Here is a 15,035-nt window from a genome sequence, read left to right as displayed (position 1 = left end):
CACTGAGCTGCCATCGCTGCTGAAAGAGCAGCCTGTCCCTGTCCGCCGGCTTTCATCTTCTGCCATATCTGTATTCATGTGCATCAGCCCCCACATAAAAGAGCACAGCTTGGTATTTCTGCCTTTGCTTCTGTGACCTGCAGTCAAACCATTTGAAAATATATTTTAAGGCTTTTACAAGGAATAGTAATTAGGCACAGTGGTTTCTAATCATTTGGCACTTAGCAAGCAACATTCAGAGGTTCTTATGCCTCAGGGAGCAGCGGCCTGCTTAGGCCTTGGGAGGGGCTCTACACTGCTGCAAGGGCCTTGTGTGTGTGTGTGTGTGTGTGTGTGTGTGTGTGTGTGTGTGTGTGTGTGTGTGTGTGTGTGGTGGCAACACCAAGCAACTAGGACAGAGTCACCTGGGAAACAGGACACAGTGGACTTGAGCTCTGAACAGCTAGCTGCTGAATTCTGAACAGAACCTCAAGAAAGTTGTGCATTCTGGTGAGTTGGTGGGCCAAGGAGACTGGGTGAGCTCAGGGCAGGGGGCAAAATGGAATGGAACATTCTTCCTGTTATCATGGAGTGGGGCCGAGTGGAGTAGAAATGAATCTTGCCTTGCTGCCAACTTGGATCATAGATCACCAAACTGGGAATCTTTTTGGAAGAGAATCTTGTTACTGAGGTCTTCACTATCCAGCTGAAGAGATGAGACATGTGTGTGTGTGTGTGTGTGTGTGTGTGTGTGTGTGTGTGTGTGGGTGGGTGGGTGGGGGGGGGGTGAGCGACTTCCCTGGAGGCCCTGGTGGCCCCAACTAAAAATCTTCAACCTTTACCCCTTCCTGCTTTGATCTCCTCTAGCTCAGCAAGCAATGGAGTGGTCCTCTAAAGACTTCTCACTTAAAGAAAAAAATGGTGCATATTTGTTAATCAAGCCAGAGGGGAAAAAGGCAAACTAGGAAGAATAAGCAAAATGGTATTATTTTTATATTCATCATTACATTTGTTAAGGTTTTTTTTAAAAAAAAAATATCAAGCAATTGGGGGCTGCCGGTTTATGCTTGTAATCCTAGCAACTCAGGAGGGTGAGATTTGGGGATTGTGGTTCAAAGCTAGCCCAGTCAGGAAACTCTATGAGACTCTTATCTCTAATTTATCAACAAGAGTCAGAAGTGAAGATGTGACTCAAGTGGTAGAGTGCTAGCCTTAAGTGAAAAGCAGAGGGACAGAGGGACAGTTCCTAGGCAAAACCATTTGTATTTCTTTTTTAAATAATGCTTTTATTTTCTTGTGTTCACTTGTCAAGTTATCTCTCTACCATTGCTGGTTATTAAATATTAATGATTAACTAATCTTAAAAGTATTCTATTTTTTTTTTGTCATAGTACTGGGGTTTGTAACCTGGGCCTTGAACTTGCCAGATAAGTGTTATACCACTTGTGTTACAACCCCAGCCTTTAAAAAAAAATTTTTTTTTTGGCTCTAGTTATTTTTCAGGAAGGGTCTTGCATTTTTTGCACAGGCCAACCTAAAGTGTGATCCTCCTGTTTATGTCTCCCTCATAACTGGGATCACAGTTGCATTTATTATAGTTGATGGGCATAATAATGCTGATCTTGGGCCTTAGTCCGCCCCGCTCCCCTCCCTGTGCCTCCTGAATAGTTGGGATTATGGCTTGAGCTACCATGCACAGCTAGTACAAGTATTACTGTAGATTCACTGATCTTCTCATCTTTTTCTCATTGGTTCAGTTTTTGTTTATCTTTGTTTGCATGCCTTTACTGTGTTTACCTTTTTGATGATTAATTCAATTCTATACAGACAACTGCCTTCATACCACTTACCCTATCTACATTTGTTTTCTATTGGTAAACTCTTTTCTGTATGTAGTCCTAACTCTCATTATATGCTCATTAGCATATTAAATTAACCAAAATTAACTTCCAGCCAGTAACTCTCAAGGTCCTGGTCTCCATCATTTTCAAGCGCCCAGAGCAGTTAGTTCTTCTCTAACTTGTGAGCTACAGATCTCTAGGAAAGATTGCTAGATTTGGAATCAGCAAGTTTGATGTAGGGTCTGAAATTGTACCTTCCTGTCAGCCTGTCTTCTGGTCTGTAGGAGGGAAACAAACTTCTCTTGGTCCTCTGAAGGTTCAGGCATTGAAGCATCAGAAATAACTTATACCAAGAGACTGATGAATGGAAGAAAAGGCAAATCTGAGAATATATTTGTACATACAGGAGCATCATGGGAAAGTAATCTTGCCAAAGCCCAGAAAGATACAGAGGCTAACATGCTCTCTTCGTGGGCCAGGAGGAGTAGAGGCTGCAGGCTAGTTAGCTGGAAAAAAAATGATTTTGAGAGGAAGCAAATGGGCACAAAGAACAGATAGTACCTTGGGATTTGCATGTATTAGATGACAGGCATGTGCCACTGCTCCTAGCATTGTGGCACTTGTGTTTCCTGTGACTTAGCCTTTGAAATCTTCTGGAAGCTCCAGATAGGAGAGTACCAAAGAAATATCCTTCTTGCTCTACTGGAGGGAAAAGGGGAAGGACATAATGAATATGGGGGAAAGTCGGAGACAATTTGCCTCTTCCTTATTTCCAAGCATTCAGGATTCCAAGCACCTTGCTCTTCTGAGCCTCAGAGGTTCCATACTAAGTAGCAAGCCTAAAGTGATGTTCTCATCTCTGTCAAACCTGTCTTCCAGTCTTTTTTTTCCTTCCTAGTCAATGACCTTGCCATCCGCTCCCCTGTTTAAGAACAAACTCTTGAGTCTTCCTTTTTCCATTTTGCACTTTATTGGTCACTAAGCATTCTGAGTCTACTTGGGAAAAGCTACTTGAATTTGGTCCTTCCACCTTTATGTCTGCCTACCAAGGGATTCAAGTCCTTACCATTCACCAGGGACCTCTTAATTCCAGAACTCTTTGCCCCAGAGGGCCGCAGTATGTGTGCTTCTTGGAATTGTCCTCCAAAATTCTACGTGGATGGTAACATTTGCCATTCCAGAAGTCTGGCACTGTTGAGTTGCTTGCTTTCTAGTTCTTCAATAGAATAACAAGGTCTAGCAAACTTGGTTCTAGCCTTTTCCCACCTACTGGCCCCTACTGGTGATGTCAGTGTGTCTAAAGCTTCCCACCTGCCACGTCCTAGCTGCCCCCCTGACCCCATTTTCCAAACCTACTGGTTGGTTGACCTGCCTGGTTTTCCTGTCTTACAGGATTCAGCTTCCAGAATCCAGCTCCTGTTAATCTTGTGAAACCTTGTGATTTTCATCATCTGGGCTCCCAGAGCTTGACTGTTCCGAACAATGAGTTTGTTGTCTTTGGAAGTCCACACCTATTCCACCTGAAATGTATCTGCAATTGCATTATTTAGCATAGACAGAGTGAAGCAGGTTTTCATTTAATATTTGTTGACTCAGTTGGAAACCAAATATTCTGTAGACAAACAGCATTAACTTTTCCATGTTAGCAATAGGAGAGAGTAGTGTCAGTTGTATATATATATCCTTGGACTATTTGAGGAGAAGAAGCAGCCTTCCCCTTCATTCATTCCTCAGCCACCTTGTCACTATGGAAGTCACTTGTCACCTATTGCAATTGAGTACTTGAAGTTCTGTCTTGCTTAAACTTAGGGTCTGATGCTTTCATTCACAGGCTGGCACTCTACCACCTGAGCTACATCTCCAGTCTCAACAATTGAGTACTTCAAATGTGTTGTTCCAGACTGAGTTGTGATGAAAATGTAACTTGTACATAGAATTTTAGGGCCTTATTAAGTTTTTATATTGATTACTTGCTATAATGATAATAACGTGGGTATACTGAATTAAAGTATATTGGCATTCAATTTTACATGTTTTTCTTTAATTTTTTAATGCAATGATGAAAATTTTAAATGACATTTTTTTACTCGCATTTTAGTTCTCCTGGCTAGTACTGTTCTAAACTGACTGTTTTTTACTCACATTCAAAACAACTCTGATAGGTTTACTTCACCCTTAGTGGTGCTAAGATTCTATTAAGCATTACCACTTAGCTATGTATTCATCCTCTGGAGCTATTGATTGAAAAATAAATTTTCTGATGTGACAGTACTGCCAGGGAATTCAGTTCTTTAAGTTGAGTTTTTAAGATAATTTTCTCTATTACCATATTTCATATACAGATACTACAAGAAAATGTAAAACTCATATATATGCATATACATATACACTATATATTATATATAGTGTTATATATAACATACGTATGTTTTACATATATATTATATTGTGTGTATGTGTGTATGTGAGAGGGATTTGGGAAATTAATAAAGCACACCTCTAAATCCTAGTACCAAGGAGGCTGAGGCAGGAGGATCATTGAGTTTGAAGCCTGCTTGGGCTATATAGCTATATAGACAGATCTCGTCTTAAAAAAAAAAGGAAGAAAGAAAGTGAGAAATTTTATTGTAAGATTTTCAACCCACATCCTCAACCTTGCTATCCACATTCTCACTTTTTTTGGCACAAAATTTGAGTACATTGTGTACTGTTATTAATACCTTCTGTTTAGTCCATTTTTCAAGGTTTAAAACCCAAGAATTCTATCCGTAAATTGTTTTGCTTCAAAATTTAAACTAGAGTTGCCTAAAGCACTTCTTTTAAAAAAAATTCTATAATCAACGATTCCTTTTCTAGTATATCCTTGAACTGATCTCGAAATAACTAATAGATCAAAAACAACCCTGCTATGGTTGAGAGGCAGGTGGGGGACCTTCCCTGACATCTTAGTTTCTCCTTTGAAAAATGGAGCACTAAGGCAAATGGGCAGGCTAAATTAAGGCTTTATGGGGGAAGTCAGTGTTAACAGATTAGAGTTCTATGGTTTTTAGAATAGTGGGAGACAAGGTACTGTCCTTTCTCTAAAGGATGAATGTATCTGTCATGTTCACACAAAGAACAGGAGAGTTGGAGATAGGCCAACTTCTTTTGTCTCCCAGTAGAATCTTCTTTCCAAGACCACCCTATGATAATACCGTAAGGAAATAGTCTAGCTTGCACCATTATTGTGGGCTAAGAAGGATGGCCATATTTCCGGTGTAAGAATCTATGAGAGATAAGATGTGGGTATGTATATTATAATGCATAGAGCAATCGCCCCGAGTGAGGATTAGGTGGATGCTTAGGAGGTAGCTAATAAATTTCTCCTCTCTCCTGCACACTCCATCCTTATTGCAATGTGCTGATTAGGGTTTAAAATGGCCCGATGAATTATGCAAAATCTGTTTCTGCAGGAGGGGCTGTCTTGCAGCCTAATGCGGCACAGATGGAAAGATCCTCTTTTAATCATTGTTCTCACAATACTTGGACGCTTTTTTGAGGAATAAGCACTCAGAAGTGGAAGTGAATGGCCTTCAACAGTAAATGAATTCCTTCTGCAGAGAGGAACTGAAATGTATTTGTGATGCAGATGGTCGCTCTGTGTTTGAATGCATCCTTGTCATTTGAGATTCATAGTTAGAAGCAAAATGTCTCTTGGAATACTTGAGTTTTAGATGATTTCATTGGAGGGATTATTTCTGCCAGCCTGGCCCCAAATGTATTATTATTATTATTATTATTTTCAAAAATGGTGACGAGTGTTTTTTAAATGCCAATTCACTCCAATCAAGAAAATATGCAAATTACCTCTCTCTCTGATCCTTAGTTACTGCTGAAGAGATGGAATTAGTTAGCATCCTCTTACTTTTATTAGCATAATATTAATGCAAATGATCAGCAAAAGGCTTTTTTGAAAAAGCAGAGCCATGGAAAGCAATTAATAACTGTGCTCATTTCCTCAATAAGGAAGAAAAATATGTATGATTAGATCTCTCACTTTGTTATCTGTGCCAAGGACCTCCTGCCTGAGTCTCCACAGGTACCTGGTTCAAAAATCAGTGTCAGCTTAGAACTTTCCCTTGCAGAGCAAGAGCCAGTCTGCAAAATGCTCAAAGGAAACATTTCAAAAGCAAGATAATCTGCTGTTGTGTATAGATAGTTATGATTCAGATGGCTATAAGAATGTGTACTACATTCTGATGCTCACTTAGGAAGCTGAGGCAGGAAGATTGTGAGTTTGAAGCCAGCCTAGGCTAAGTAGTACAACATTGTCTTAAAAAAAAAAGATAGAAAAAAATAGAGAAGAAAGGAAGTAGACGGAGAGAGGGAGAATGGAGAGGAGAGGGGAGGGGAGAACAAGGGAAGGGAGGGAATGAGAGAAAGAAAGGAAGTATTTATGAAACACTTTTTAAGCACTTTTTATATAAAGGAGCAAAAAGTAAAATAAGTAATCTTCATTGGCCAACTCAAGGAGTTCAAGTAAATCTAGCAAAGAGGTTAATAAAAAGAGGACCCTCATTATGTCTTTATTTGCTCAGAGGAAACAGGCTTAAATTAAAGGGAAGTGAAGATAACCTTATAAATAAGGTATAGTAAGAGACTGGAATTTCCCTTCTTACTCCCTCTTACTTAGTGCTGCATTTTATCTATGCCCTGGCATCTTGTCATGTCTATGGTTGGCTGGAAATGAGCCTTGTAACACCTGGTGCCTTCCAACTCATCCAAGAACAAAGCCTGCACTGCCCACCATTGTTCTTTTTCTCCAAGCCTTATCTTCTGTATGAGAACACAGAGTTAGACCAGGGGAGAGCCCCAGGGCTGCTTTGGACTTTCCCAACAACATAGGTATCATCCTGTAATTAGTGGAGAGTCATTATTTGTTGAATGAATGTCTGAATCATGCCTTAGTGGTCTGTTTATCATTAACAGGCAAGAGTCCAGGTTCTGAAGTATAGCTCTACTGAAATATGGAAGTATTAGACTTCATCCTAATTTGACTACACTTGCAAAGTATTCCCTTCGCCATTTAAAATGGAAGATGTAAGGACTAGGATGTGTGGTTCAGTGGCTAGCATTTATTTAGCACGCAGAAGATGCTGACTTCCATTCCCAGCACTAAATAAATAGATAAATAAGAAACTAATTCTCCCTCATTTCTCCCAACTCCCATGAAAGAGATGACATCGATTAAGAGGCATTGTCCTGGTAAACTGAGATGTGGAATTAAAAACCCTCTGTCCAATGACTTGAACGTAATTTAACACATCATGTTTGGGTACAAAGTTTATTTCTTTTTACAAATTTTATTTTAGACTGTAACTAGAATTCAAAAAATAAAACTGGGTTTGGGATGTAGCTCAGTGGCAAAGTGCGTACCCAGCAAGTATGATGACATGCTGGGTTTGATTCCCAGTACCAAAAAAGGAAAAGAAAAAAAAATACAGTTAAAAAAATATAAAATGAGACTTAAATGCAAACTTCCTATTATCATGTATAAAGATCACTTTGGTGAAACTTTGTATCCAGAAAAGAATTAGATTAAATATTTATTGTTGCCCTTATTAGACTGGTTTGCATATGAAAGAATACTTAGGTTTTCACAATATTTATTTGATAGACCCTGCTTCATCAAATAAATAGAGTCATTTATGGATGGGAACCCTTAACAGTTTCAAACTCCTGAGTTTTTGTTTTTTTTTAAAGGCAATAGGCAAAGTTCTAAGTCTTGGATCTTTACCTTAGAGTATATGACAACTTTGATCTTTTTGTAGACATATCCTGGCAGGCTAGTAAAGGAAGTTCAAACTTTGATGCCATCTTCTGTGCCGGCTCCCGTGCCTGTGGTACGCACTGCACAGATGTTGACTTGTGCCCTGGAGGGCACTGCATGCTCCTCATTCTTTCATCTCCTCCTTTCAGAACTTACTCAGACTGTTCTGGTCTCTGGAGGTTCTGTTCTCTGTTCAATAGCGTATTGATTAATCTCTTCTGAAGTCATGGCTTTCTGAGACAACAATGCTTTCTTCTACCTCTCTTTCTAGGTGAGCAGGGACCATGGCTACCTCACCCGGCTGAGATATGAGGTCCTGAGATATGGGCAGAAACTGGGGCACTGTCAGGTTGATCTAGCAGGTAGGGGGTTTGGGGAAGAAATAGAGATTAGTCAACCTAGATTCTTTCTAGGGACTGAACAGAGAAGAGAATGCAGCTTGGAACAATGAGGAAAGCTGAGCATAGAACAAGACAGGTAGAAATGGACACCTTTGAGCTGGACACTTAGTGTGACACTTTGGAGAATGGCAACACAGTCTTGGGTATGGCTAGAGAAAGAATTGTTAGGCACACTAGCTGCTTTTGGATTTCCCCCATGGGATGCTAGTGTGGAAACCGATGTTGTATTGTTCCTTATTAAGTGCTCCTGGTTTTCCAGTCTCACGTAAACAGAACAGGCAGGCAGAGAGGTGAGTCACAGTAGAGTAGGAGCTTCTTAAGAGGACTTGGATGGGAATTAAGTTAGGACATGTCCATCAACTTCCAATGTAGTGATGGATTGGCTTAATGTACTAAGTAAGAACAGTGTGAGCTGATGTCGCAATAATGCTTAGGACAAGCATAACTGATATTTAAATTCTTTCTTTTGTCATCTTTATTTTCTCTTCTTGTAGGTTTAAGTTTTAAGTCCCTGCCTGCTAAACAAAGCCAAGTGGCTTTGGTTTGGTTTCATCCGGGAATTTTAAACTTTCATTTTATAAATGTTAAAATCCCTCCCTCACCTCCAGCCTTGTATTTTACAATTGGAAGTTTTTTTTTTTTTTTTTTTTTATGTCTTTTGACTATTGTATTCACATCGGTTTAGTGTTGAGCTAGCTCAGTAGGAAACAAATGGAGAAAAAAGTGGCCTTTGATGACACTGTTAAGCCAAAATTCTTGAGATGATGGGATCTGGGAAAATAAAAACGATTTTATTTATTGTGCTATTAGAGATACTGGCCACAAAAGGACCTGATCTAGTACAAGATCTTACAACTTGGAGCAGCAAGGCTAGGGAAGAGTTGAAGCATCCACTGGCCCGGTACTGAACCTTTGCTGGCTCAGGACAACCCAGGTAGGATGATGTGAAGAGCAAAAGCGTTGAGCCAGGAAAGCAGTTCGTAAGAAATGTTTGCTGGTTCTGGATTGGCTGGGTTGTAAGCAGGATGTAAGCAGCACAGAAGGTGTCCTGATAGACTTGAGATAAGGTTTTCGCTTAGAATCAGGAATATGAAATTGTCCCTTGTCAGTTACAGCTGCTAATTGATTATCTTGACTCGTCTCTCTGCTCTATCCTCTAGCTCTTTTTAATTAATTGTAGGACATCTCAGGTTTTTTTTTCTCTCATCAATCTCATTTAAAAAGGAAAAATTGTCTTGTAATATTCATATAATCTACTTTGTGACTGCTACTGCTGAAGACATTTATTTAGTGTGAAACATGGAAGAATTGCTTCTAAAGTTGACTCCATGTTTTGATTGGCTGGAAGCTATTTCTCTACCTACCCCTTTTTATCTTCTTTTTAGAGATTACTTTGAGCATATGATTTAATGAAATATGTCCAAGCCTTGTATACTTATTGGTGGAACATTTTTGCATTTGAGGGGTCATTTGCCATTTCTCATAAAATAAATGAAACTGCACCTTATGGAAAGCACTCTCTCCCTCTCTCTATCTCTCTCCCTCTCTCTTTCACTCTTCCTCTCTCCTTTTTATCTAGGTATTTGCTACTTGCCACTATTCTTAATTGTTCTAATCTTAATTGTTCTAATACTATTCATTATTACTTTGAATATATTTTCTCCTTTTAATTTTTTATCACAAACACAGTCATCCTTTTACTTTTAACACTTTCTCTCAGTATTTTACTACCTCTGTAGCTTCAGTGAGCTGTGATGTGGTTTCCCTACTTAATTATAATAAGGAGTTACAAAGAACTAAGAAGAGGTGAATAATGATATTCTCATTATGTCTATATATATTGAGCTTTAGTCATTACGAAAAGATTTTGTGTTTTTTTCCCCCTCAAAATTCAGCATTGCCTTCTATCCATGTTTTGATTAGCAAAGTTGGGAAGATTGAGAGTTCAATGACAGCCTGGGATACATATCAAGAACTCCTTTTCAAGCCAGGCATTGGTGGCTCATGCCTGTAATCCTAGCTACTCAGGAGGCTGAGATCTGAGGATCACGGTTCAAAGCCAGCCCAGGCTGAGACTCTTATCTCCAATAAACCACTCAGAAAACCAGAAGTGGCTCTGTGGCTCAAGTGATAGTGCCTCCTTGAGCTGAAGAGCTGAGGGACAGTGCTCAGGTCAAGAGTTCAAGCCCCACGACCTACAAAAAAACAAATAAGAATCCCATTTCAAAAATAAATAATTCTTAAAGAAGAATGTTAATGTTAAGTCCTACAAAGGACCAGATTTGGCCATAAGACATAACTAAAACAAATATTACACTTGGTATGACTCTAACATTAAAATTTCAATGCTATTGTTCACAATTTTGTATAATATCAACAAATGCTTTGTTAGCATTTCCATTGACAGCAGGCATATGAGTTTGTTGCAACCTTCTTTGTGTACTGGAGAGACAAGTTTTCAGAAAGTTATAATTTACAGCTGAGTTGTAGCGCAGTGGTTGAGTGCTTGCCTATCATGCACAGTTTCTAGATTTATTCCCCAGCACTGGAAAAAATTTTAAAAAATTGTTAGTCAGTACCCAGAATGAAATTCACACCCAACATCTAAATACATTTGCCAGATCTGATTTGGAAGTATATTGCTAAGTCTTGAAAGAATGCACACCTTGGCATAAATTTATCTGTTTTGTATTAACCCAAGGAGTTTTGGCAAATTGAAATGTTAAAGTTCAGAACTAATGAGGACTTTGCAGGAATGAATTTGAGAATATCATGGGAGTTATTAATGAATCTTCTCTTCATTTTACCTCTGAAAATATACTGAGCATCCTGAAACATTCCTCAGAAAGAAAAGAGAACTGTAACCTTGAAATGGAAAAGGCAAAAAAGCAACAATAAAGATTTTCCAAGCATAATAAAAATACATGGGTAAAATGTTGACCGTAATTTTGGATGCTAATGACTCCCTTAGGGGACATGTGACTGTTCTGAAATGAGAACTACATACTAGACAGTTTTGAGGAAGCTTTAGTAGTGGAGCAGTGAGTGAGCTGCAGGTAAACCCAGGAGGCCTATGAAGAACAGACCCAGTGAGAAGGAGGGATTGCAGCAAGGATATCTTAGTATATCTGTACTGCCAAAACTAAACACCATAAATGGGAAGCCTTCTAAATAACACTTTTTGTTTCTCAGTATTCTGGAAAATGGGGACTTCATGATCAAGATATATGGGTAGTGTCAGGTCTTGTGGTGCTCATCTGTAATCCTAGCATTTGAGAATCTGGAGGACTAAGGCAGGAGGATCATCAGTTCCAGAGAAACCTGGGAAACCTTGCAGAAAAGCAACCAAAGGGTGCTGTGAGTGTCTGTTGAGGGCCTGCTTTCTCATTGTGATGTGGTAGAAGGCAAGGCAACTCTTTAGGGTGTCTTTTTCCTTTTTTGTCAGTCGTGGGCCCTGAACTCTGGGCCTGGGCACTGTCCCTCAACTCTTCAGTTCAAGGCTAGTACTCTACCACTTGAGCCATAGCACCACTTCTGGCTTTTTTCTTTTTTTTTTTTTTTGCCAGTCATGGGCCTTGAACTCTGGACCTGGGTGCTGTCTCTCAGCTCTTTAGCTCAAGGCTAGCACTCTGCCACTTGAGCCACAGCACCACTTCTGGCTTTTTTCTGCTTATGTGGTGCTGAGGAATCGAACCCAGAGCCTCATGCATGCAAGGCAAGCACTCTACCACTGAGCCACCTTCCCAGCCCCTTGGCTTTTTCTTTTTGCTTATGTGGTGCTTAGGAACAGAACCCAGAACCTCATGTATGCAAGGCAAGCACTCTACCACTGAGCCACCTTCCCAGCCCTTTAAGGGTGTCTTTTAAAGGAGTTTATTAAGCTCTGTCCCATAACGCTTAGTTCCTCTTGAAACTTAGGAGCACACATATTCACACTAAGGAGATATTGGAGGCAATCTTAATGTTTTTGGTTTATGTTTGGGAAGTGATTGAGCAGGACCAAGTTGAGGATGGGTGGGTACAGTGAGAGCATAGAGAAGTGAAATGCAATTGGGGAAGCAATGGTGAGCCCTGGCAGGGCTGTTAGGACTATGCTAAAGCAGAGGTCATGACCTGGAATCCCAGGCTACTAGAGGCTGGCCACAACTTCAAAAGGGAAGTGGAAATTTCCACTAATACCTGTATTGTTGTCATTCATCATTTACTCCACACAGAAGATTTGGAGATCTTGGTGGAATAGACATCTCTGGTAAGATATTCATGGAGTAAGTCATTTAATAAACATTTGTTGATTTCAGAGAATGGATTGCCAGGATATGGCATTGTGATATGTGTTTCACAAAGTGTAGACTGAAGCTTGTTTGTGATTTAATATTACTGTCTGACATGAAATAAATTTTCTTTTGTGAGTTGCTATTCTCTTTAGGAAGTCTATTTTTTTTTTTTTTTTGGGTACGGTCATGGGGCCTGAACTCTGGGCCGGGTGCTGTCCCTCAGCTCTTCAGCTCAAGGCTAGCACTCTACCACTTGAGCCACAGCACCACTTCCAGCTTTTTTCTTTTTTCTTATGTGGTGCTGAGGAATGGAACCCAGGGCCTCATGCATGCAAGGCAAGCGCTCTACCTCTGAGCCACCTTCCCAGCCCTAGGAAGTCTATTTTTTTTTTTGTGGGTGGTGGAGCCTGAACTCTGGGCTTGGGCGCTGTCCCTCAGCTCTTCAGCTCAAGGCGAGCGCTCTACCACTTGAGCCAAAGCGCCACTTCCAGCTTTTTCTGCTTATGTGGTGCTGAGGAATCGAACTCAGGGCCTCATGCATGCAAGGCAAGCACTCTACCACTGAGCCACGTTCCCAGCCCACGGAAGTCTATTTTTTAACTAAACATCTAAGAGTAGGGTCACAGAGACATATCACAATTAATTTAGTAATGTTAATGCTAGTGTTTTTATTTTTTTTAATCTCCTCCCCTCCCTGGCCTTTTTTCTCTGTCTCTTAGTGCTTGGTGTTTGAACTCAGAGCCTCACACTAACAATAGCCTTTCTGGATCACTGACATCTGTGGTGGCTACTTTCTGTATTTCTAATTTCTTTGTAGTTTTGTGCAATTAAATTGTTTAAAGTGCTTGGAAATTAAGTGAAAGTTATTTCAGAAAAAGAGTAGTTGGAAAATTAACAATTAAGCAGTTCACAAGCATCTGTTATGGCAAGCCATTTGTATGAACCCGGGATACCAAAATGGGAACAAGAGGTATATCGGGCTCTCCCGATACATGAGCCGATTCATGTGGTAAGGGCTATGGGTGGACTGAAGAAGAAAGGTTATTCCAGCTCCACACAAAAATACTAAGATGTGAAATTGGCTAGTAACAGCTGTGGAGCTTATGCTTAAAATGCAGAGAAGCCACAGTAGGGTTTAATTTCCAGGTGATTGTACAGCTGGCCAGAACAACCAGAGTCCTGGAGAGAAGGACAGCAGATCTAGCATGTCAGGTAGATACAAGTCATTTAGGCAGAGGAGAAGTGGACATGTGAACTCATCCATTTGATGTGCTTTAAACTGACTATTCATGATCCTGACAGACTCATAGCAAAGTCCCATTACAGATGCCGTGTGTGTGTGTGTGTGTGTGTGTGTGTGTGTGTGTGTGTGCGCGTGCGCGTGCGCATATGCACACATGTGCTGGTATGCATTTGAATTGGGTTCTCTCTTGTAGCTTAAGGCTGGCGCTCTATCATGTGAACCACATCTCTACTTCTAGCCTTTTGCTAGCTAATTGGAGATAAGAGTTTCTCTGCCCAGATTCATCTGCCTAGGCTGGCTTCGAGCCATAATCCTCAGATATTAGTCTTTTGGATTATAGGCGTGAGTCACCAGGTCTTGTCTTAAAGGGTGATGTTGCCATTATATCCCATTATTCTCATTGATTTGTGCCTCCAACTGAGGAGAAATGATGAGCCACTGAGGGTTTTCTGGGCTCAGGAACAAAGGTAAATTTCAACCCAGAACCAATGCTCTACAAGAGAGGCCTCTCTCTGGTAGCAATACCCCACGCTTTTGTGTACACTATGTCTATAATTAAAAAGGAAGTGCCTTTCCCTCAGCCTTTCTAAGTCTTTCCTTCCCCTCTTCCTACCAGACCTCATGGTGGTTGATGCCTATATTCCTATTCTTTTACTGACGCTGGAGAGGAATGGTGAAAGCATTTGTAAGAAACAATAAAAAAATAAACAGGTTTTGCCATCTTTCTGTGTCTAAGAAATAAAGCATTTCAAAGCTAAGGCTCAGCAAGATCCCCAATAGGGCTTTTCTCCTCAGTTTTGCTTAGGTAATGTTTTGCAAATACAGGCTAATCCTTTCATTTAGATCTTGTTTTGCTGTGTGTCAAAATCTACAAAGCTTTGTACAAGATGTGAACTGACTTGTATTTATCATGAAAAAGCTAAAAAGAAATGGGTCCATTTAACTTTTCCTCCAAATGACCAGGGAACAATATGCAAACATAGAGACCAGGAGCAATATGCAAACATAGAGACCAATAGTTTATATGAAAGATGAAAATAAACTAATATATTCTTAAAATTAGAGCAATTAACAAGGAATTAGCAGGAGATGGGAGACGATCTTTTTCATGGGTTCTGGGGGACCAGGGCAGTGGGGAGGGGCTAATGTGGTACTTTCTAATCAACTCCTCTCTCTTCCGTATTGTCAGTGTTCTTTCTTCCTGGATGTCAGAGCTACATCTAATAATTACTGCTTTCAGCAAAACAATAGTGGGCATTCATTTTCAAGGAAAGAAAATGACTTGGGTCATTCATAGACTACAGGTCTTCAGTCATTCAAGCTGAGCTGTTCTGATGGGCAGGCCATTACACAATATTAATAGCTTTACTGTCCACTATAGTAGCAATTACTTCTTTAATGTCACTACTGTAATGAAAGGAAAACTAGACAACAGAAGCATACTTCCTCCCCCCCCCCCATATTCAGATGATGTAGATAAAGAAGCAG

At 40.1% G+C, this 15,035-nt stretch overlaps 1 protein-coding gene across 4 annotated transcripts in view; it reads left to right on the top strand.

The window, feature by feature from the left end:
• Positions 1 to 15,035, top strand: part of Arhgap18 (Rho GTPase activating protein 18) — a 131,919-nt gene that overhangs the window by 48,641 nt on the left and 68,243 nt on the right. Inside the window, exon 1 of one of the 4 annotated variants that reach the window (XM_042683065.1) lies at positions 12,226 to 12,279. The exons of 2 other annotated variants lie outside the window; for them this stretch is intronic. Coding sequence is in view for 1 of the 2 variants with exons in the window: in XM_042683001.1 (XP_042538935.1) it covers positions 12,291 to 12,295 (5 nt within the window). In the remaining variant the exon portion in view is untranslated. Of the gene's footprint in view, positions 1 to 12,225; positions 12,296 to 15,035 lie in introns of those variants that run through there. One more of the 4 variants, XM_042683001.1, reaches the window with a different exon arrangement.

Source organism: Dipodomys spectabilis, unplaced genomic scaffold, assembly GCF_019054845.1.
Source record: "Dipodomys spectabilis isolate Male_0828 unplaced genomic scaffold, ASM1905484v1 ptg000001l, whole genome shotgun sequence".
NCBI classification, from domain to species: Eukaryota; Metazoa; Chordata; class Mammalia; order Rodentia; family Heteromyidae; genus Dipodomys; species Dipodomys spectabilis.
Note: the sequence above shows the minus strand (reverse complement) of the source record. Positions and strands in the feature narration are given on the sequence as shown.